The sequence below is a fragment of the Theropithecus gelada genome, chromosome 18 (assembly GCF_003255815.1).
Source record: "Theropithecus gelada isolate Dixy chromosome 18, Tgel_1.0, whole genome shotgun sequence".
NCBI lineage: Eukaryota > Metazoa > Chordata > Mammalia > Primates > Cercopithecidae > Theropithecus > Theropithecus gelada.
The window spans coordinates 29,233,936-29,257,479 of NC_037686.1; the positions used below are offsets into that span (position 1 = coordinate 29,233,936).

Below are 23,544 nucleotides of genomic sequence, written 5' to 3' on the forward strand. Positions count from 1 at the left end.
TCTCAGCAGTGCTCTTCTCATTTATGTAACATTTGGGACTTACTTAAAGAGCAGATGCAACTGATTTCCAGCTTGTTGTTTTTACATACATAATTGTAATTCATAAGGAGAAATACCAAAGAGTGGAGGCCCGCAACCCTGTCTTTTGCTTTTGCTTTGTTTTTCCACACCCGGAGAGAAATGAGCTGCTGGGGCAACTCCATGCCATTGAAAGACCACAAGTTCCCTGTGGCAGCTCCAGAGGGGAAGGGACAATGGTACAAAGATCTTGACTACTTTGGGGAACGTGTTCTGAATCCTCAAGCCTTTCATGATTCCAGAAACTTGGACTCCAGAGTGGAAACTCCTTAGCCTGTGCTTCCTGATGCTGCACTCCTGTCTCCTCTCCCCTCCACCACCCCCAAGCTGTGACCTGGGTTCCCTGGCAATACAGCCTCCTACTCTCTCCTCCCAGCCCCAGAATCTGGGGGTCACCCTGGAGATACTGAGTTTCTGGCAGACTCGGCTCTGGTTCCATATGTGGCTCTCTGGGGACTGGACTCTTCAGTCCTCATGACTTATGAAAGGGTCTGGCCCAGAAGGAAGGGCTGATGGAGAAGGATGAGGAGGTCGGAGGGCAACAAGGAGGAGTGGAGGAGAGAGGGTGAAATGAAATTCCAGGAGGAGGTCTGACGCTTCCTAGATAGGGTTGCCAGACTTAGCAAATAAAAACACGGGATGCCAGTTACATTTAAGCTTCAGATCAACAATAAATACTTTTTTACTGTAAGTACATACTTATACTAAAAATGGATACTTTGTCTATCTGAAATTCAAATTTAACTGGCCATCCTATATTTTATCTGACAGCCATACTTCTGGATGCTTCCAAGATTTCCCTCTCCCATCTAACAGCATGCCCTGGGCACATTTCCAGCAAACTGTATTTTTATTACTCTCAGCTCAAGGATCTCCCACCGTTTCCACTGCCTACTACACCCCACGAAGCATCCCCATCTGCGTAGTGGAAACCCCCCAGCACAGACAGAGCACCCCCGTGCCTGGTCTCCCTCTCACTGTCCTCTGGCTCCTCTCACCCCAGCCCCATGCCTTCCTCATCCAATTCTCCCCACCTGGAGTTCCCTCCCTTTCTTTTTGTGTATTTATATCCATCTGCCTTTCTTGTCGCTTCATTATTAGGTGCCTCACAGATTTCACTGCTGTAAACATAATTTTCATCTAAGCTCAGTGCTTAGGCTTCCTGAGGGCAGGGACCAGTCTCCTCTTCCTGACTCCTCAACAATACCCACCTCTGGTGGCCTGAGGCAGGTGAGTGGGGAGGGCAGGAGGGGAGCAAAAAGCAGGGTAGACAGAGAAGGAGTTGGGGCAGGACAGAAAGCTGGAGAGAGGAGGCCAAGGGGCGGGCAGGAGAGGGGCCTGGCTAGGTGATTGCCCTGTCCAGGTGTCACACTCTGCTTTAGCCTCGGGGCTCAGGCCAGGCCACTCTCACCATGAGAGGAGAGGGGCTACTGGGGGAATCGGTGTGGCTGGGCTCTGCCTGCTGCCCCTCTTACCCCTGCTCAAAGCGGCCCCTTTCCCTTCTCAGTCAGTTGGAATTTGGCTGGAAGAGGAAACCCATTTCTTGGACTGGGAGTGGGAGATGGGGAGCCAGGTGGGGTGGGTAGGGAAAGCCAAGAAGCAAAAGGAGTAGTGGGAGAGAGAAGGGTGAGATGAGGCTGGCAAGGGCCATGGAGCAGCTGGGGCGGGGGCAATGTGAAGGAGCAGGTTAAAAGCAGTCGGACACCAGAAGGTTGGTGTGAGCACCGCCCTGTCCTAGGTGAAGCTAATTGGTTTGTTATCTTTACCCACCAAAGCATTTACTTTGGTTAGTCGCCCGATCCACAAACACTTTCGAGGAGATGACATTACCGAAAGGGAGGAACATCTGCATCAGCTCAGCGTCCCCAAACTCCTGGGGCAGATGGTAGATGAACAGGTTACAGCCCTCGGGCCCTGCGGTGAGGGGAGGGGGTGGGCGGGGGAGGAGGGATGGCGGGGTGGGGGAAAAGAGAGACAGAGGAGAGGTGAGCGAGTTAGGCAGCACAGCAGGGAGGGGTGGGGGCAAGGTTAGGGGGGGGGGTCTCATTCCAGATCCAAGGGAGCCCCAGAAGAGGCAGGGATGCTGAGCCCCAGGTCTGAGCTCCGGTCTCTGCTCTGCCCTTGGGCAAGTCACTGAACCTCTCTGTGCCTTGGTTGCCTTTTCTATAAAATGGATCTGTAGCAGAGTCTTGGAAACCCTAGGTCTCCAGGGGCGGAGTCGACCTACTGCTGTGTCTCTGGAAACCAGGTGCTGAGGATAGGGAAGGCCGGGGAGATCCGGGAGGCCTCCCTCCTGCCCAGCCCCTTCTCTGGGGGGGGACCAGGGTATCCCCTGGGGCAGCTGTGTCCTGTGCTGGAGAGACACCCCACTTTCCCCTCTCTCAGGCCAAGCTCAGACTCTAGGACTTGGGTGCCCATCCTCCCCCTGGCCTGCAGCCTCTCCTTCTCATCTGCCCCTCATGGCCCAACTGTCCTGCCCAGTTCCTCACACCCAGGAAACCAAGATTTATCCTGCCTCCTCCTGTATAGGTGCGTAGGAAGGGCTGCAACCGAGGCTCTATGATTAGCCAGGGAACCCTCCAGCCTCATGACATGAATGTTCTTCATTTCGTTACCACAGTAACAGCCTGTGACTTCGGCAGCACAAACTATGTGTCAGGCTGTTCTGAGCACTTTACATGTACCTAACTCTCAATCCTTACAGCAACCCTGTGATGTGATTATCATCATTGCCACTTCACAGATGAGGAAGTGAGGCCCAGAGAGGTTAAGTCACCTGCCAAAACACACACAGCTGGGAGGGGCCTGGAGCCAGGACATGAGCCCAGCCTCTCTGTCTCCATAGTGTGAGTTTTCTCCCTCTTGTGACCAAAAAATCTCAATACCCCAGACTCCCTGAACACTAAGCAGGGCTTTAGCTTTCTCAAATTCCCAATAACTATTTACCTGTTTATTTTGAAATAGTCAAAACACTCAATTTTAACTCTTTGAAATGGAAATCGTTCCAAGATGTGTCTTAGATGGCATATGCCACTTATAATTTCATCTTTTAAAGTGACCTGTGGTCATTTCAATGATGGCATCTAAGCTGTGGTGGAATGGGAAGGAACCAGCTGCACCTAGCGTTGTGTAAGAAGCAAGGTTCTGAGCAGAGGCTGCTGGAAACCTAGGCGTGAGCTGAACAGTGAAGGCTGTAAGGCACCGACATGGGCTGCTGCATGGCTTTCGCAGCCAGAGCCAGCCATCCTTGTTCTCCAGGAGCAGTGAGGCTGCCAGATAACCCAGTTCTGGAGCAAAGACTCGATGTAGAGACTCTGCGCCTTCTCTTCTGCTCCTCTACCTTCCACTCTCCTCCTTTTCTCCATCTATTTCTACTCCCTCGAGGTTCACAGCCTAGAACAAAAATGTCCCCAACCCCTAAAGCTGCCCAAGAAGCCACTGGCCTCCTCCCTCCTTGCTGCTCGCCCTGCACCCTCTGCCCACCCAGCCCTCCGGCCTCCCCTCCCTGGACTGCTGGCTCCCAGGCATCCTGCCAGGGGACGGCGCATTCAGAACCAGGCACAAATGTGCTCCCTCACCCCCTTCCAGGGGTTCCTGGTGCTGGATACCCCTGAGCTCTGGTGGCCCTCCCCTCACCCTGTCCCCTCCAACCATGCTGTCCTCCCACTGGTTCATGCCCTGTGAATGTGCCCTTGATGGCCCCCAGCTCCCCATACCCTCCCTCTCTGAAAGAACCTCCGGCCTCTCCCTGCTCGTGCCCGAATCCACACTCCATCTTCTGGGGTGGGGCTCTTTGTCCTTTATGTCTGGAGGTTTTTCTCTCCAACCAGACTGGCTGCTCCCAGGGGCATGCTCCTTCTTGCGTCCTCCTGCCCAGCCCCCTCCAACCCCGCACACACCTTCCTTCCTCCTCCCATCCTCACTCTTCCAGGCCCTGACTGCTCCACCCCAGGCTGACACCTGCCTTGACTTGGGGCCCTGGCTCTGAGTTCAAGTTCTGCAAGCTGCTTTATGTGGAAGTTAATCTGTTCTCCTTAGAGATAAGGAGACTTCACAGACAGGGCCCACAGGCTCAATCCCATGTGCACGGTGTGTGGTGGAGCCCCAGGGATGACCCTCTAGCCCAGGCCTGACAAAGAAGCCAGGGCAGCAGCTCCAGTCCCTTCCCCTGGACAGCGAGTCCACACGCTGTCTAACTCCAGCTACCTCCAAGCCCGTCTGCACTCCCTCATTCACAGATGACAGAACATGCAGATGGTAGAGCTGGCAGGACTTTAGAGACCAATCTGGTCCCGGCTAGCCTTCTGAGAAATAGTGAAGCGGAGCTACAGAGACAGAAAGCAGCTACCCCTGACCACCCTGCAGCCCTGGCAGAGCCACTGCGGCAGCCATCCCTGAGGGTAACCTCGTCCAATCTGTGGGGCAGATAGCCTCTGGGGAATTCAGGCATCTGTCCATTTTCAGGCTTAGCTCAAAGATGAGGAGGTGGCAGAAGGGTCCTCCCCTGCCACCAGAATATCCTGATATTTCCATGACTTTCCTCATGGGGAGGGGACCATGATATAAAAAGGCCAACTCTTGGCAGGGCTGGAGGAACACAGCCTTGTTTCTTGTCCATGACTTGGACAACTCTGTGGGACACGGTTTTGGCCAGGCTCCAGCCCACCTTGCCCCTGTCTCTCCCTGGCCCCATGCTCACCTTGGACTCTGCAGCAGCTGTACTTTTGCTCCCGCTGTTCCCCCTGCCTGGACCACCTGCCTCCCCAGTTCTATGTGCTGCCAACCTCTGCTCATCCTTCCAGACCCACAGAAGCCTTCCTAACAAACCACTCTCAGTGCCATGCCCTCACCCACCCATGCTGTGCGGCTCTGTTGGTGTGTTCCTCTTCCCCATCCCTTGCTTCCCTGGGGTGGCTCAACCCATGCACCATGGCCTGGGAGAATAGGGACAATGGCAGCAGATCCCACCACTCCAAGGAAAGGCTGGAGACAGGATTGGCCACAGAGGGCCTAGACTAGGGAGCAGGGTATGGTGGGGCAGGAACTGCAGCTGCTCAGAGATGGAGAGAAGGAATGAGGAGTTCAGAGCTACACGCACAGGATGGTGCAGAGTGTAGAGTGGGAGAGGGGCAGGACGGCCCATGGGAGCCTGAGTTTAAGGCCTGCAGTAGGGGCTGTCATGTGTGTTGGGCAGGGTGGCATTGACCTGTAGCTGTGTGAGGGGTGGGGCAGGATTCAGAGACCCCTGAGGCAACAGGCCAGAGTGATTCAGGGAGCTGACAATGGCCTGAAACCAACGGGAGAAAAAATATCAGGGCCTGTGGGCACAGCTCTGTGTTCTGGACCTGGAGCGGTCGACATGGGGACTCCTGGATCCCACCCCTTGTGGCCCCGGTCTGACTGATGAAGGCTTGGACTGTGGGGAAGGCAAGGGCAGGGTAGGCCCAGGGTTGCAGCCCAATGAGGGGACCACCCCCACCCCCACTTCACCAGTGGTAGCCCAGTGTCCCTCAGCTGCAGCAGCGTGCGGCACGGTACAGACCGGGCCTTCCTGTGCACCCCTCTGGGTCCTGTAACTTGGCTCTCCTGGGAACGGGAAGCCCTGATGCCCCTGACCTCAGAAGTTGCCTGCCGGGTGTGAGCTGGGGCGGTATGCCTCATGCACAGCCTTGGAGCTGGGGCGGTATGCCTCATGCACAGCCTTTACCATACAGCTTGGTAAAGAAAGGGCGGTGTGCACAGGCACTTGCAGAATGGAGTTTGGGGGCAGACTCAGCCGGCTTGGTCCTCACACCCCTCCACAGAACGCTCCCCGCTCTAGTCACTTTGCTATGAGGACACTGAGGCTGAGGGGATAGAGTGATTTGTTCAGAGTCACAGGGGAAGGAGGTGCCAGAGTCCCACCCAAAAGGGTTTTCTCTGAAGGCCGGGCTCTCAGCCAGGCAGGCTGCGGCACCTGTTTGGGGTCTGAGGGACATGTCTGGCACTGGGGCCTGTCAAATGATGTTGGACCAGCAGACGCTTGAGGCCCTTTCCAGGACTAATCTATGTCGGAGGGCTCCAGGGCACTGTGTGCAGGGGCTGTGAGTCAGGCTTTTGGAAGCCACCGGAACGCTCTGACCACAGGGGGCTGCCAGGGGCAGATTTGGTGCCTCACTACCCAGTGACCGTTTCCATAGGGGTGGAGAGGACGGGACCTTGTTAGTGTCCTGCCCCTCAAGCTGAGCTCTCTGTGCAGGCCCACAGAGCCCCAGAGGGTGGGCCTGTTCATCCAGCCTCCTGTCTTCCTGCTTATGTGGATCCCTAGGCACTGGGACGGGAAGACACAGACTGGCATTCTGTGGTCCCTGGCAACAGACCCAAAGATCTTGCTGTCCTGCCCTGTTCACACCAGAGCCTTTGGACACAGCTTTCCAGGATCACCCCCTTCTTTCACTAGGCCTGCACTAGGGCATTGTCATCTCTTCTCATCCTGCCCACGCAGTCCTGCCTTGGGAGCTCCACCTGCTTCTCCTGGTCACTCAGAGGGCACAGCTTCTGTGGGTAATGAACTCATCTCCCTCTCCCATTCCCCTCAGCCATGAGCCCTCCTACTTCTCCCCACCCTCACCACTGGCCAAATCCTGCCCACCAGAGGAGGGGGATTCTTGGACCCCACCTCCTCTGGGGCTTCCCTTCCTGACCCTCTCAGCCTGGTTACCATCTTTTCCTCAATGTGCGCAGCTATCAGAGCTGGTTCTGCAAACCACCATGTTGCTGGAGTCTCATCTCCCAGCTATGCTCCCTGGGAACACAGTGGTGGGCCCTCCAGTGAAAACCCCCAAGGATGGGCCTCTATCTCCTCTGGAAGATCAGAAACTCCCTGGGTCAGGGACAAGGCCTCCACTGGCACACACAGGCCTAACCTCTGCTAGGTTCTGTTCAAGGGATGGTTCAAGGGCTTGCCAAGGAAGAAGCACAAACCCAACCATTCAGAAGCGGTTCTCATAAACCAAGGTTTCAATATGTGAGCTCTGTGTCAGGCCAGCAGCAATGATTGAGGGGAGTAGGAAAGGCGCCTTGTGTGGGACCTGCCAGCACTAAGGGCATTCTGTTCAGGCCCCTGCCCTAGGCCGGACACCGCTCTGGTGTACAGAGCTGCCCACAAGAAGTGGACCTCTACCCTTCAGTTGGACAGCGCCACTCCTCACAGCCTTGCTGTCTTCCCTTGCCCACCTCAACACAGCACACAAGCGTGGTCACCTTTCCAACACACACCCCAGCCCAAGGCCCAGGTGAGCAGCCTCTTTGGGGACAACTGGGGTAGGGAGGGGCCCAGGAGCTGGCCTGCAGACTCACCTTCTCTCTGCTGCTGGGGGATCATTGGAGGCGGCTGAGGAAAGGCCTGGCTTATCTGACCATAGGCAGCAGGGTAGGCGGCTGCTGGAGGCCCAAGACAAGAAGCAAGAGCCGGCGACAAGGCAGAGAGTGGAAGCAGGAAGAAAGAGAGAGATTTCAGTGCAGGCAGTAAAAGCAGATCAGCCAAAAAGCGCCCTGCCACTCGGCCACTTAGGACAAAGCCAGCTTTCAGTTCCCGGACTAACAGAGAAGTTGCAAGATGAAGAGTGGAAATGCGTGTGTGGGTGTGTGTACGTATGTGTGCACATGTGTGTACATTACATGCATACATGCATGTACATGTGGGTATGTGTATGTGTGTGCGTGTGTGTACATTACATGTGTACATGCATGTGTGTGGGTGTGTGTGTGTACATTACATGCATACATGCATGTGGGGGGTGTATGTGTGTGTGAGTACGTTACATGCACACATGCATGTATGTGTACGTGTGTGTATGTTACAAGTGTGCATGCACGTGTGTCAGTGTGTGTATGTGTGTGTACATGTGTATGTGTGGGTGTGTGCACGTGTGTACATGGTGTTAGTGCACGTGTGCATACATTACATGCATACATGCATGCGTGTACGTGTTGCACGTGTGTGCATTACATGTGAACATACGTGTTTGTGTGTGTTTCAGGGGAGGCAAGTTGAATTTGAAATAGTGGATAAACCACATGTGTGCATAACACACAATCATGGATAATTAAAAACACCAAAATGGCCTGGGCAAGATCACCCCATGCCACCTAGAATCCACAGGAAGGTTTTCCCACTTCTGTGAGCCACAGCTGACTCCTGCTGGCAGGCCCTCACTCCCACTCAAATGGCACCTGTGTGGGAGGTGGGCGGGCACCTGTGTGGGAGGTGGGCGGCCACCTGAGGTGTGGACTTGGCCTCTGGGAAGCCTGCCAGGGGGTAGTCCCCAGGAGCAGAGAACTGAGTTGGATAAACCTGATTGTCCAACTGGAAAGGGCCCGAGGGAGGACAGGAGTGGCCAGCTCCCTCCTCTGCCTGGCTTGGCTCCCATAGCAGCAGAGCCTGAAGTCAGAGCTCAGGGAACCCAGGAGGTGATAGCACCTCCTCTGGGCTCCAGATGTGCCAGGCCAGCTTCACCTCAGTTCCCTCACCCCTTGCCAGGCAGCCCCACTGCACTCATGGGAGACAGCACTGGCTCTTCTAAGCACAGGGAAGAGAGACCCTGATCAGGTCAGGCAGTAGGACACAGGCTAGGCAGGGACGATGATGGGGTGCTGTGTCGTCCAGGGGTGAGAGAAAGAGAGAAGCCTGGCTGACAGCTTGGCTTGTGCTCAGTGACCCCAGGCCCTCTGCTCACTCAAGGCTATCCCTTCCCACCTCTCTTCCTCTGCTCCCTGTCACACCTGCTGGGACCCCATCCTGCTGCCTGTGTGTGAGGAAGGGGATGGGGAAACAGCATCTCTTCTAGAGCCCCTCCTTCTCTCAAATGAGGCATCTGTGCTTCCCGGGCCAGTGACTGTGACCCGTGGTGGGCACACCCAGGTCCAGCCTCACCTGTGGTGCTGTTGTCAAACCTGGTGCTCCTGGGCAAACCGGCCCTGGAAACTCCTTGGGGAAGGGAAATCTGGCCTCAAAGACAAGTAACTGCCCAGCAAGGGCAAAACTTCCACCTGGCCTGCCCACTCGCCTGAAGTTCTGCCCATCCCCACTGCAGGGGCACTCTAGGTGGCCCGCTGACAAGAAGGCAGCCTGGAGGATCTCTGGCAGCACAGCCCTCCCTCTTTCCACTCTCTCTCCCCACCCCATGCAGTGCTGGCCCCAGGTCTGAGGGGGCACTGGTGTCACAGGCGTGGAGAGATAAACGGAGTTGGGGAAGGAGCCGTGGGGACGCGTGGATACTAACGACCTGCATACTGCTGCACTCCGGCGTAGGCCTGCTGCAGGGGGTCCGCGGCGGTGGGGCTCTGCGCTGTAGGGAGCCAAGGGGACAGAGGTCAGCAGTGCCCACCACACTGGCCCTTCCCCCTATGCCCATGAGGACAATGATGTAGCTGCACCGCCTTTTCTGGCTACTGCGGGCTCTGCCCTGGGGCATGGCATCTGAGACAGAGACCCTGAGTGCCTGGACCCTCTGGGGGTCACCTTCCCTAGCTCAGCATCCTTGGCGGGGTAGACAGTTGCCCACCCTGGCTGGGGGATGCAGGCTGCAGTTGGCCTAGGGTTGGGGTAAGATGGGGGCTCATGCAGAGCACTGTGGAGGGTTGGGGAGGAGATGCCAAGGAAGCCTCAACACTGAGATGCTGGCTGGGGGGACACACAAGGGGCCCAGCCCTGCATAAGAGCTGTGGGGAAAGGGAGAGGGGGCTGGCAGCCCCTAAAGGGTGAAAGAAAGGGTAAGAAGGCCTCACACTACTGCTTTGTCCTCCTGGGCCACTGTGCCTGCTCACAAAGAGGGACCCGCCCTTACTGTCAGGGAAGCTGCACCAGGCATGGAGGTCTTCCACCCCTAGCCCATGGCCAAGCTCCTCTCAGCAGGGACCAGCTACGCAAATGGGGTCTTCCCAGCAGCCTGAGAGAGGGGTGCTGCCCACAGAACCGAGGAACCAGAAGACCAAGGACCTTCCTCCTATCTTCCAACACTGTGACCCTGGGATGTCTCCCGCCCAGTGGGAAGAGAGGTCCCCTGAACCAATACTTTGGCAAGAAACTCAGGGAAGCTGGGCTGAGGGAAAGGCCTGGTTCCCTTCTGTTGCCTTTGCTGTCTCTGCAGAAGCTGCGGGCAAAAGCCTGAAGCATGGGCCAGCAGTAGGCACTGGTTTTGGTGACCAAGGCTGATAGTGACTAATGTGGGAGTGGGCTGGCCTTGGAAGCCCAGAGACATGGTAGAGGCAGGGACTGCCCAGAGGGAGGATGGAGCCCTAGGATGCTTGAGGGAAAACCAGATAACATGCAGTGGCAGGAAGAAACTACCTGGGCTTATCCACCTGTCAACTCAGGCCAGCTAAGCTAACTGGCTGTGCCAGGCTTTGGGATCTTTAGTCTAGGAAGAGTGCCCCAACTTCCCTTCTAAGCATGTTTCCCTGAGTATCTCAGTAAACCTCCATTAGAAAAAGAGCACCTGGGCTGGGCACAGTGGCTCATGCCTGTAATCCCAACACTTTGGGAGGCCGAGGTGGGTGGATCACCTGAGGTCAGGAGTTTGAGACAAGCCTGGCCAACATAGTGAAACCCTGTCTCTACTAAAAATACAAAAAAATTAGCGGGCATGGTGGTGGGCGCCAGTAATCCCAGCTACTCAGGAGACTGAGGCAGGAGAATCGCTTGAACCTGGGAAGTGGAGGTTGCCGTGAACTGAGATCATGCCATTGCACTCCAGCCTGGGCAACAAAAGCAAAACTCCGTCTCAATAAAAAGAAAAGAAAGAAAGAAAGAAAAAGAGCACCTGGGCCTGAAGGGTGTCCAGGGAAAAGCCTGGGGCAGAGGTCCCTAGAGACAACTGGACAGTAGGTTCCATAGCCCCCAGGAGCAGGATGTGGCAGGGCAGTCCGACCCACGAGGGCTCTGCTCAGATGTGGGGAGCTGAAGATTAGCCACAATGCAGCCTCCTTCCTGCCTGGGGATGTCCCAGTCCCACACCCTGTTCCTCTATTTCCCCCATGGTAGAGGCTGGAACTGAGGGCTCCTCAGTGGGGTGTGCTTGGCAGGGTGGTCTCCTCTCTGCCTTCCCTCTGCCCCTATCCTCTGCCAGCCTGTAAGCTCTATGGAGAGAGAACCATGTCCAGATTGTGCTCTTGGTCTTTCCAGCTATTCACCCATGCAGTGTGTTTGTGCAAATTAGAAAAGGGTGCCCCTTCCTCTGGGCACACAGCTTGGTGCCCTTATGCAAAATATAACCTGCACGATTTGCATGGCAGTCTCCAGCACAGTGCCAGGAACATCATAAGCATCTGGCAAGTAGTATGATGAAAAGAATGAATGAACAATCTTTAATGTTTGCAAGAGCCACCCCTTCAAGGGTGTTTATGTGACAGTAAAGGCCACACTGTGTGCATCCAGCAAGAACCCAAGAGGGGAGATCAGAAAAGCTACCTGGGGCTAGGAAGCAGAGAAAAGCATTTATGAGACCCTCTCTACTTCTCTGACTAACGACCTCATTAGTAACTGCCAAAGAGTGAACATTTTGAAGGATCTCGCTCATTACAGTGGGTCCAAACTCTGCATTTAAAGATGGTAAATTAATTTTTTTAATGTACTACTTTTTTCCTTTCTTTCCCTCCCTCCCTCCCTCCCTCTTGCTCTGGCAGGGAATTGTTTATGAGATGTGGCAGATTGTTACAAATGGGGGAAGAAACGTTTCCAAATTCCATGAGGGAAATAGCTCACAGATGCTGGAGGGGGTTGGGAAGGAGCAGGTTTATCAGGATCCAGAGATCCAGATGGGCTTGTGGGCAGGAAGGGGTGGGAAACGAAGACACCCAGATGTGCTGGGGATGCCACCTCCCAGCCCATGAGCCTGAAACTGGTGGGGTCTCTTCCACCCCCAGCTTGCCCAGCTCCATCCTGCCTCCCTACCAGCTTGGGGTCATCATCTTTAAACAACACTCCAGATCGTTAGAGCCTCATCACTTCACTCTCTAGACTCCTCTGGCCTCTTCTTGGTGCACTGAGGAATAGATTATGGGGCAAACTCTGGAATGGGGAATGGGATCAAGGACAACTCCAAGTTCAAAGTCAGGAAATTCTCCTCTATTTCCCTCTAGTACACTGACCTTGCACTCTGCTGCTGGTGGGACTTGTATATACTACAAATGCCTGGTCTGCACTCCAGATAGGGAAGCGAGAATGTCTGGGTGTATGTGGTTATATAAAGCCCCACAGTGGATTCTGATGGGCACCGAGAATGGGGAACAGGACCCAGCCTCTGCTGTCAATCCACCTTGGGCTGGCCTGCCTGCCCTGTGTGCCAATCTCCTTACCACCTCCACTCTTGCCAGGCAGGTCCCTCCACAGGAGGGTGTTCCCTGTTCATCTTCACCTCTCCAATTCCTGCCCATCTGTTAAAGCTTGATGATAGCTTCCTCCTTGGGGAGGCTCTTTTGGGCTTATTCAGCCTACAGAACTCTCCATTCATTGGGATCTTTAGCATTTCAAGTCTGAGAACACTCACTCTTGATCAAAGTTAATTCTGCCTTATTGTCTCATCTTTCTGCAGACTTAGATTGTGTTCCCAATGGACTCTGACTTCCCAGGTGATAGGTCCACGTCCTGCCCTCCTTCTTGGGCCCCCCTTTCCAAGCACAAACTGAGTACTTACTGATACTTACGGGGACTCTAACCTCATCCTCTGCCCTCCAGGAAGTAGGGCAGCACTCTCCACATCTGGAGCACGTTGCCCTTGTAGTCTACTACAGGGCTTTGGGCCCAGCTTCCCTGCCCTGATAGCAGCCCATTCTCCACACCAGGGAGAAGAGCTGCTTCAGGTAAACTGGACACTCTCACCCTGTGAGGACGGCTAAGTTTGAGGAACAAAGTTAATCAGGAGCAGGCCTCCTGGATCTTTCTGTGTGGCAGACTTTTTGGTAAGAGTCCAGGAGCTGTCCAAGGTGCTGGGCTGTCTGTGGTGCTGAGCTGTCCAGGGTGCTAATCGCGCTTTTGCGTGCAGCAAGGGATTCGACTGGTCTGTACTAGACAGACTGCCAATCGTTGTACCTCCCTCCACTCCTTCCCAAAAAGTATTTTCCTACTTAACACTACCCCTGACTGTTCTTCTAGTTTCTATCCCCTTACTTCTTGTAGGTTAAATTGACACTCAATTATTTTGCACTTACTGGTCTCTCTACATGGTTGTACAACTGCACCCAGTCTCCTTTCTTTCCTAAGGGAGCATCTGGAATGGGATTCTGTCTCCCAGATCAGAATGACACATCTCCAAGGGTAGGATTTGGGTCTCATTTCTTCCATCACAGTTTCCCTGAAGGAAGATGGGAGGCTGGCCCTCTCTGATCACACTTGGGGTTTCATCAAGGAATGGACAGAGGGCAGGAGCCACATCTTGTTATAACAGCAAGGGCAGGGACAGCATGGATAAAGAATGTGCTGCATAGGGAAATAAGTGCTAACAGATGTGCTTACCTGGGTAGGGGTGGATGCCATTGGCGAACACAGCTTCTGCAGCAGGTTGCCCATTGGCCTGTGGGGGGAGGCCAGTGAAGCCATTCACCCCAATGGGGGACGGGATGCTAGGCACGGCTGGTGCAGTGATGCCCGGAGGGGTGCTGCCACCTGGGATATTCCAGGGATATGGAAGGGTGAAGGAGGAGGGGAAGCAAGCAGAACAAAGGTGAGGAAGGCCCACCCATAAAGCTCCACTCAACTGTTTCTAAGGACATGTGGATAGACTTGGACCTCACATACCAGCTCAATCTTATCTATGACCCATGCCTTGGCTTATCTCCCTATATGAAGTGACTTCACCTATTCCAGTTGTATCCATCCTTCAAGGCAGAGTCCAAATTCCACCTGCCTAAAGAAGATTTCTCTGACCCTGATCGCTTGTCCTTAGACAGCACATAGACTACTCTCAATGCCCTTGACTGTAATCACACTTGGTCTTCCTTCAGTCCTTTTTTTTTTTTTTTTTTTTTTTGTCTTGCTCTGTTGCCCAAGTTGCTGGAGTACAGTGGTGCAACCTCAGCTCACTGCAACCTTCACCTCCTGGGTTCAATCAATTCTCCTGCCTCAGCCTCCCAGGTAGCTAGGACTACCAGCATGCACCACTAGGCCCAACTAACTTTTGTATTTTTTAGTAGGGTTGGGGTTTTGCCATGTGGGCCAGGCTGGTCTTGAACTCCTGACCTCAAGTGATCCACCTGCCTCGGCCTCCCAAAATGCTGGGATTACAGGCATGAGCCACCATACTTGGCCCTCCTTAAGTCTTTTTCAGTGCTCTTACTCTCTCCAGCTAAGGCTGGATGAGCTGGTCTTTACTTGGTCACTGGGGAGCTGATATGCCTCTCCAGGAAGAAGTTTTTCTGCTCAGATGGAGTAGGTCTTAATTCTGGCATTCTCTTGTACTGAGGCAGAGAGGTTGTTATACAGCCCAGACTCAGCTCTAGCTCATACACAAAGAAGACACCTTGGCCTCCTCCAGTTGAAGCAATAGTAGTGGTCATGATGGTGAGAATAAAGTTGGGGTCAAATGACAATATCCTGTGTCCTTCCTATGCCAGGTGGGTGGAACCTGAGATGTGGATATTATGGTGATTGAACTGAAAGCCCAGAGGCTGGAAAGGGCCTTCCTCTCACGTAGGAAGCAGGGTCCCTCTGAGAACATGGACCTGAGGCTGGCCCACTGCCTGGGCTCATGTGTATCCCTTGAAGTTGGGGATCAGAGGTGAAGAGTAGTGTTCAAGTTGAGCCCATAGATGGCACAGTCTTTTGTGGCTTTCAGCTGGGAAAGGAACATCTCTCGGATGTTAGGAAAGTTGCTGCTGTGGCCTAGGCACAGAGAGCCAAGGAATCTCAGTGAATGACAGCCTGGGGTGCAGGACCAGCCCTTAGAACTAGACTAGAGTGTCTCAACTTTGACACTATTACCATCTGGGGCCAGATAGTTCCTTGTGGTGGCTGTCCTGTGCACCGCAGGATGTATAGCAATATCCCTGGCCTCTACCCACTAGATTTCAGTAGCAATCCCCACTACCAGTTGTGACAATCAAAAATGTCTCCAGACATTGCCAGATGTCCTGAGGATTCGGGGGCATAACTGCAACAGTTGAGACTCACTGGAACGGACAATAGCCAAGATTCAATCAAAAACATGATTTGTGAGCTGGGTCATTTCCAAACTCCTGCTCCTTGATAACTCTTGTGGTTCTCTCTAGCTTGTTGCATAGTTGTCTTAGAAAAAGCCAGTGAGTGTAGGTTGCGTTAAAGGGAAATGGGGAAAAAAAAAAAAAAAAAAAAAAAGCAATACCCAAATGGGTTCCTTCTGTGCTTGGGTCAGGGACTGAACAAGGCCACAGAATGGCCAAGGCTCTTTTCCTCATAGACACTGTAGGGAGATGTCTTCATGTCAATTTCTTTCCAGGTCTCTATTGTTAGTAGAGATCAAGATACATTGTTTCCTGATAAGGTTAAACAGCTTGAGAGAAAGCCACCCCACCCTGAAATCACACCCTAGACTGCATGGGTCCCACATCTCATCTTCCCTTGGATCTTCAGGGATTAGAACATTTTTGAGACAAACTGCCAGAAGGCAAGGTCTCTTGGGCCCAGACACTATGTGCTTTTGCCACAGAATGGTCCGCTGATAGCTGAAATTAGGTCCCAGCCTGGGGCCAGCTGTTCTCCCACCAGGCCAGACCCTGTGTTGGCACCTGCCAGCTCACCTGAGGTTGGGGTCATAGGTGCGGCCGCCAGGCCATTCATGTTGAGGGCCGCCATCTGCTGCATCTGGGCGGCAGCGAAGGCAGCCATGGGGTTCAGGTAGCCGCCCTGCGCGACTGATGCCATCAGGGCCGCTTGCTGCTGCATCAGCTGGGGCAGAGGGAGTGGAAAAAATATCACGTGCTTCCAGGGGGCATCCTTCCCCGACAGGGGCCTCAGCTCCTGGAGACCAACCTCCCAGGCTCTGAGCCCCAGACACCCCAGGCAGTCTCCCACTCCAGAAAGCCCTGATGCCTCTCCATTCTTGCCCTGTACCTCAACAGCTATTAGAGTCCACCGCCCTGAGATATGACTACGTTTAAAAGTAATGCTAGGGTCTTTGGAACTCTAAAGTTGTTAGGGACAGGGAAAGAGGCTGGTTCTGTGGGTGCTAGTCAGCCCCGTGTACGGCCTGTCATTCGTGGGGAAGTGACATCCAAAGCACTAGAGACATGCGGGATGAGCCTCTGCAGAACTTAACGTAGCACAGGTTTCTGTCCAGAACGGTTTTAATTTGGAGTCTATTGGTAGAAGTGACAGGAGAATTATGAATAGAACCCCAGGCACTCCTAGTGTTGTCACAAAGGTGAGTGCAGACAGGGGAGGCTGCAGAATGTGGCCAAGGCGGACAGTGCTGCAGCAGTGACGTAAGCCTGCATTTTCAGACCCAGAACCGTGGCTGGCCTCAGTGCCACCCACATGGGGGCTGTGGTTACCAGTCTGGAGGCAGCTCCAAGAGAGGCTGACAGAGTGGGTCCGCATGTGGAATAAAGAAGTAGGTGGGCCAGAGGCCTGAGGGGATATCGGAAATGTGGGTGTGTAGGGGTTTAGGACGCCTCACAGGAGCCCTGCCAGGAGAGACCAGAAGGCCTGAAGTCCCGTTTCATGGAGTGGGGGTTGTTTGCAACCAATGACCTGAACCTCCCCCTCTCACCTGTGCTTCTCGGGGTTCAACGTTGATCTGGCTGAGGGGAAAAGGCTCAGGGTAACCCACGTTTCTGTGGGGCCTCTCTCAGCTCTGCCCCTTAGAACCAAGACAGCAACCCACCTCCTCCTGGCAGCCACCCCAACTGGGCCAGCCTTCTTTCAAACCCTTCTGAAGTTACACTCCCCGGGTTCATGGGTTCATTCCCGGCCCCTCCTCACTCTGGAGGGAAAGGGCGAGGGATAGAGCAGAATTTTCGGTTATGTGTTCTGCTCTCTGGGGCTCCCAGGGGAGTGAGCTTGAGAACTGCTGCCCGTTCGCGCTGCCACTTACTGCCTGAGCGTAGGCGCCGTAGGCCCCGAACGGGATGGCCATGGGGTTGAACATGCCCATCTGGCCAGCCATCTGCTGCATTCGCCGCATCGTGCGCTCCTTGTCGGTGTCGGCGAACTTGACCACCAGACTGGACGAGGCTCCCTGCGGCCGGGGCGGCGCGTGAGACCCACCTGCTCCAGAGCCTCCGCCCGCAGCTGTCGGTGCCCCTGGCCTGCGCCCACCCCGCCCGCTCCTCGCGGCTCTTTGGAGAGGGCGGCATCGGTGCTTGCCCAGGGGAATGAGGTGTGAACCCCACCGCGGGCATTTTCTACCTGGGTAACCTCAGGCCAGTTCCTTAACATCCCTGGGCCTCCACGTCTTTGTCTGAGAGCCGGGGATAAGGGTCATGCTTTTCTGTCTCTTGGGGAGACTGGACTGCCGGCGGGGCGTGACGGGTGCTGGGGTCGCGGCCCGCCGCTGCCCTAGCCCCCGCCCCAAGGGGCCAGCACTCACCGGCATGGTCTGGCTGCCGTGTAGCGCGTTGATGGCTGCCTGCGCCTCGGCGTGGGAGGAGTACTTCACAAAGGCGCACCCTGCGGGGACGCGAGAGGCCGAGCTGGGACCCAGAAGCAGGGCCAGGGAGGGGCCGGGAGGAGAGGGCGCATCCCAGGTGAACGCAGACGGATGAGGCAGAGATTGAGAAAGAGACACCAAGAAGCCCAGAGACAGACGGCGACGGCCCGGGAGACTCAGAGGCGCCCTCAGGTCTCCCTCCGCCTCGCCCCTCCCTCCCGGGCTTCCCTCCCGGCCCCGCCCGGCGCACCCTTGCTGTTGCCGTCGGGCCCGCGCAGGATGGTGCACTCCTCGATGTTCCCGAAGGCCTCGAAGAGACGGCGGACGTCGTCCTCGGACTGTTGCTTGTTGAGCATGCCCACGAAGAGTTTTCTATCTTCTAGAACAAAATTAGGAGATGCTTACCCGGGCCAGGAACCGGGCTGCGCGGGAGCAGGGCACGGCCGGAGAGGGAGGGCGGCAGGGAAAGGGAGGAGCCGGGGAGGCGGGGCTGGGGCTCAGAGCCGGCGGGGGAGGAGTGCGGGGAAGGGTACGGGAGCGGGGCTTAGTCGGAGCGGGAGGGGCGAGGGGGAGAAGTGGGTGGGGTAGCAGCGCACAGCCGCGGGACAGGTGCGGGGAGAGCTGTGGCAGGCAGGAACTGGATCGCAGCGACTCGGCCTCTCCCCGCCTGCAGGGCAGGCTGCACCCTGAGGAGCAGAGCCCTGGGCTGGCTCCTCACTAGAGCACACGGGCAGCCTGCGTTCCCCTCCTCCCTCCTCTCACGCGCTATCCTCCACAGGCACCAAAATGAATTACAACTGGCAGGTCTGCCGTCGGGCATTTGCAGATGCTGTTCCCCTGCCTGGAGCGCACTCATCACAAGGTCCAGTCCTTCTCTTCTGCTAGATCTCAGTTTAAGTATTGCCTCCTCACCCATGCTCCTTCTTACCCCTCCCTTACTCTGTTTCAGCCCCCCATCCCTTGGCCGGAATGTCAAAGGACAATGACTGCTTTGCTTTGCGGTTTTCTGTATAGCTCTCCTTTCCCATCCATTCCCTGGGATGCTCACAGGGGAAAGAGACCAGGTCTCTCTGCTGAAGCAGCAGTGCCTGGAGCATAGGAGGCCCTCCATTCAGTGATGAGGGGAATAAAAAATGAGTGACTGCCCGCCCTGCGCCATCCCAGGGCACACCTCCTTGGTATCTCACATATTTTTTTCCTCCATCTGGATACCCCTTCCTCCTATTTCTTCACGCTGCAAAATTCGACCCTGGGCACTTTGGGGGCACCTGTTCCTGAAGATGCCTCAGCAGCCCCCACACACCTGGGGCGAGTACCAAGTGCTTTGTTGACCCCATGCTGTGTGCTCAGGGAGACAAGGCACCCTGTATCGACCTGCAGCAGCTGGTGAATGACTGCAGAAGGCACCCCCAGCCCACCTGCGGCTACTTCAGTGTGACTGCCACTCCTCTCACTGAGAGTTGGGGGGCGTATTCCTTCCCCTTGAATCTCGGTGGGGCTTGTGACTGCTCTAACAAATAAAGAATGGCAGAAGTGATGCCAGGTGACTTCTGAGGTTGGGTCATAAAAGAGATCAGCTTCCACTTGGCTCTGTTTTGGGGGGCTGTTGGATCTGTGGAAGCCAGCCACCATGCTGTGAACCCCCAATTAGCCCATGCAGAAGAGTCCCCATGGAAAGGAACTGAGGCCCCAGCTGACAGCCAACATCAACCACCAGACATGTGAATGAATGGGTCCTCAGATAATTCCAGCTCCCAGGCTTTGAATTTTCCAGCTGAGGCCCAGACATCCTGGAGCAGAGACAGGCCTTCCATGCTGTGCCCTGTGAATTCCCGACCTACGGAATCCATGAGCAAAATAAACGGTTGTTTTACACCACTCAGTTTCGGGCTAAATTGGTATGCAGCCATAGGAACTGGAACAGAGTCCCAGGGGTGGCTGCACTCAGCAGGCATTCACTAGATGTTTGTGGATGATTACATGATTGACACACAGCCAAAGCTGCAGAAATGCAGACCCCAAAACTGCAAATGGCCATGTGTTCATGGTTTCCTCTGAACACATGGGCACTCAAGGACCCTGTGTCCTTCTGTATCCAAGGTGGTTATTACCTTCTCTCCCAGAGAACCCCCACCTTGCCCAAATTGCCAGGGGAGTTCGCTTAGAGCTGAGGGGCTGTCCCGGGTTCTGAAGCAAAGCAGAGGAAGCTTCCAGGCCCCTGTGCTCCACAAGCCACCTGCAGAGTCCTCCTGCCTTCTGCCCTGCTGGTACTACTCAGTCCAGATGCACTCAACACTGGGCCAGTTCTCCATGATGACATGGTGCCAGGTCCCAGTTCCTTCCACAACCTGTAGGGCACAGTTGCTGGTCCCTGTTACCAGCTGTGGGTCAGAAAACACCAGCTGGCCCTCCAACAGGGTGGGCCTCAGCTAAAGCTCTGGACCCCAGAGCCCCAGCCCCACTTCCTGCCTCAAGCTGCTTTCCGGCTCCTTTGGCTTGGCAAGACTTTGGGGCACACTCCCACCCCATCTCCGAGGTTCCGCATGCAGCCTTACCCGCCCCCGCCCTCCAGCTCCAGGCTCTGGGGCACAAGGAGAAGGGAGAGAGAGAGGGAGGGTGGAAGAGAAAAGCTGAAGTGGGATGGGAGGAGATAGAATTCATCACAGAAAGGGAGCAGGGGAGAGAAAATGACAGGAAACATAGACAAGAGAATTAGAGGCAAAGAGCTGGGAGAAGAGGGCTGGGGGGAAAGATGACAGAGACAGAGGACAGACTGGGGAGCCCTTATGTTTGACTCCTGGAAGCAGCAACAGCAATTTACTGGAAGTGAAATGGGAGCTTTTCCTTCTTTTGTGGAGTAATTAAAACTCTTCCCTCCAGGCACAGCCCCCAGTGTTCCCCCTACCTCCCCCTCAACCTTTAGTGCCTTTTAAAGGCTCAATTGAATAGGGTTTCTAGAAAGACTTAGAAATGGAACCCCGCCCCTGCTAATCCCTGGCCCTCTTGCTAAAAATTCCACTTCCTCACTTGGACAGAAAAAGGAAAGAAAGGGAAGGCACCTCCTCTGCCCAAGCTTGATTTACATGCGGAGACCGCAGCTCCTCGCCTTCGCCTCTCCTGACGTCTGAATGCATTCCTTTATTATTGCTATGACAGCTTTCTGATTGCATTAAAATTCATCCACATGTGCCTTTCTATCCAGCCACTTCCTTTTTTGCCAGTTTTGGGTTTTTTTGTTTTTTCCTAATTCCTCGTTCCCCTCCCCTGAAATCTCCCTTTACTGTGCAGTTCTCAGTTAAGCGCCTCCTTCTCGAGGCCTTTCTAAACATATAAGCAGCCAGGCTCCCCTCTTCCTCCCCATCTGGATTTCCCCAGGGAAACTACAGCCACCCTTACCTTTCTGGAGGGCTGCAAGATACCAAAGAAACCTAGCTTCAGACCCACTTCCTCCAGGTAGTCGTGGATTGACCACACCCAACTCAAATGTCTGCTTCTGGGATCCTCAAATGCGTTCAGTTTGCACCATCCTCCGGTTGGGTATTGTGACTTATGCGAGTGATTCTAAGGCTTGTCTCTCAGACCAGGGGCTGAAGGGACTTTGAGTTCACCCGTGGACCTTCTTCAGGGCCAGGCCCACTGACTCCCACTCCGGCTCCCCTGCTCCACACCTGAGTTTTGGGATCTATGAAATGGGTATGGTTAGATGCTTCTGTCATGGTGGTGGCTAGGGTCCCAGTGCTTGCCAAGAGTCATTACCATGGCAATGGCCCCTACTTGGGTTTCTCCATGCAGGAGGAAGAGGAAATGCAGTGCTGTTTGCCCTTCATTTGCCCTGCCTTGCTTTGGCCTGGAGGGTCACCCCTACTGTGAGGGGGCAGAGGTCAAAGAGGGTGAGAGGAGAAGTCAGAGGATCCACATTTCATGATGGGGAGCACACTTGAAGCAACAGGTTGGACTAGATTCTGAGGCTGTGGCTGACCAGCTGAGATGGATGACATCTGCCTGTCTCCCACCCCCTCTGCCCACCTCCTTTTTGGCCACTTTCCTGAGGCACTGTCTCAGGCTGTATCACATAACCAACGCTACCATTTGGCTGGTGTCTTGGGTCTGATGCCAATTTTGCAAGTCTTGGAGAATGACTCAGTTTTCCCAGCCCGTGCCCACCCTTCTCCATCCACACAGCCCCTGATTCCTGGTACAGGCAGAGCAGGCCCTGATCACTGCCCAGCTGCCTGAGCTGGGACCCCTGGTAATGGAGAGGCTCTGGTGGCCCCCCTGTTCAGGTGAGCCCTCAGCCCTGAGGCTGTTGCTTCCTGTAGTTGGGGTATTGGGGAACTGCCCCTCTGAAGAGATGTTCAGGCAGGTGCTGCTGGACTGGGCCAAAGTGGTGAGGCAAGGAGTGGCCTCAGAGTTAGTGAGGGGATGGGCTGAAGAGTGACTGAGAGGTCGCTGAGACCCCTGGGGGCCCAGAGATGTGATGAGCAACTGGAGGCTGGCACTGGGAGCCCAGAATTCTCTTGACAGAGTCCAGCTCAGGTCAGAGGCTCAGCCCTGGGAGTTGGAAACTGAGCACAACAAAATCTGCTGACCTAGGCTGAGGGGATGGAGGCCTCATGGGTTCCTCCTGGTCAAGGGGCAGAGCAAGGGAAGCATATTCTACAGTCTCTCAACAGCTGTTCACTGAGCGCCTTCTCTGTGCCAGACACTGTTCCAAGCATTGCGTCTACAGCGGTAAACAAGAGAGACGAAGCTGCTCATCGGAGCTGGCATCCGGGTGGAGAGACAGGCCATCCACAATACACAAGTGCCCAAACAAGACAAAGGCCAGCAGGGCTGCCACACTGTGGCCCCAAGAACTGCTGTCCTTGCACCTGGAAGAACAAGGCCATTGAGTGGCAGAACTGGGCAGGACCCCGGATAACACCAAGGGTTTCATGCTTTTTCAGATGAGGAAGGTGGGGCAGAGAAGGAGCCCCAGGATGCATAGGAGGTTGCCCATAGCTGGAGCCTGGACTCAACCCAGCCTCACGGGGTTCCTTGATTTCATGATCACAAAGCCCTTGCTGCTGCAGTCTGCTCTTTTAAATCATGTCTGTGCCTGCAGGTGTGAGGGAGCATCTGGGGTTCTGTGGAACAGGAGTGTGACTCCCCAAAGGGCTGGGCAACAGGAGGTGGGTGCCCATCCAAGCCCTGCCTGGACCCAGAGAGGGCAGCTTGGCTCTTTGTCCCCAGATGTCTAACCATCATGGGGGAGTAGGCAGAGTCTGTGCTCACCACCCCACCTGTGCAGGAGCTGGGGCTGGGGGAAGACGATAAAACTGTGGACAGGAGAAGCCCCCAGTTCTGTGTCAGGTGAAGGTGCTTACAGCCACCTCAGGAGGGGCTGGACAAAACCCCTGACATACTTTGGGTCTCTCCTATGGCCACCCCTTCAGTGAGCATTGAGTGAGCACTCACTGTGTGCCTGGGAATTGTCAGAACAGAGGATCTGAGATGAGTTTTGAGAGCGCTTCTGGGTTTTCTCTTTTAACGGGTTGGGGAGAAAGAGTTGTGCGTGGCTCTGAGATCCCTGGAGAATCCAGAGTCTTTGGTCTGTGGGCCCAGAGCCTCTGCACTGGAGCCCCTAGTGAGAGAACAAAGGCCTGATAAACACATCCAGTAACTCTGGGACGCAGGCCAGAAGAGGTTGGATGGGGAAGGAGGAACTAGCCACACCCTGATGGCTTCCAGGAGGAGGTGGGCTGGAGTTATGCTGTGCATGGGACATATGCAGGGACTACAGGCCCACACTAGAATTTCAGCAAAGGCGGAGAGGTGGAGGGATACCTTTGACTGTCCTTTTCACCTGCTCCAAGTGGTCCCTGCC

At 55.0% G+C, this 23,544-nt stretch overlaps 2 protein-coding genes across 51 annotated transcripts in view; one reads left to right on the forward strand and one right to left on the reverse strand.

Moving 5' to 3' along the window:
- Positions 1 to 23,544, reverse strand: part of CELF4 (CUGBP Elav-like family member 4) — a 320,089-nt gene that overhangs the window by 14,202 nt on the left and 282,343 nt on the right. For 9 of the 50 annotated variants that reach the window (XR_003116665.1, XR_003116663.1, XM_025365308.1 and 6 more), the window contains exons 4-11: positions 17,929 to 18,054; positions 17,619 to 17,698; positions 17,124 to 17,267; positions 15,829 to 15,976; positions 13,571 to 13,720; positions 9,342 to 9,407; positions 7,417 to 7,500; positions 1,909 to 1,992 (exon numbers count right to left, since the gene is read on the reverse strand). Coding sequence is in view for 44 of the 50 variants with exons in the window: in XM_025365308.1 (XP_025221093.1) it covers positions 1,909 to 1,992; positions 7,417 to 7,500; positions 9,342 to 9,407; positions 13,571 to 13,720; positions 15,829 to 15,976; positions 17,124 to 17,267; positions 17,619 to 17,698; positions 17,929 to 18,054 (882 nt within the window). In the remaining 6 variants the exon portion in view is untranslated. Of the gene's footprint in view, positions 1 to 1,848; positions 1,993 to 7,416; positions 7,501 to 9,341; positions 9,408 to 13,570; positions 13,721 to 15,828; positions 15,977 to 17,123; positions 17,268 to 17,618; positions 17,699 to 17,928; positions 18,058 to 23,544 lie in introns of all 50 variants that reach the window. The other 41 variants (XR_003116664.1, XR_003116661.1, XM_025365288.1 and 38 more) reach the window with 19 other exon arrangements.
- On the forward strand, positions 17,273 to 19,215 carry LOC112611469. The gene is made up of 3 exons (XM_025365342.1): positions 17,273 to 17,408; positions 18,457 to 18,540; positions 18,959 to 19,215. Exons 1-3 carry the CDS (start codon positions 17,404 to 17,406, stop codon positions 19,197 to 19,199), a joined length of 330 nt encoding a protein of 109 aa, XP_025221127.1. The 5' UTR covers positions 17,273 to 17,403; the 3' UTR covers positions 19,200 to 19,215.

Excerpts from the sequence above, each read along its gene's own strand:
- LOC112611469 (XM_025365342.1), top strand. Across the intron at positions 18,541-18,958 it reads TGGAGCGCACTCATCACAAG|ATGCCTCAGCAGCCCCCACA; the intron begins GTCCAGTCCTTC and ends CTGTTCCTGAAG.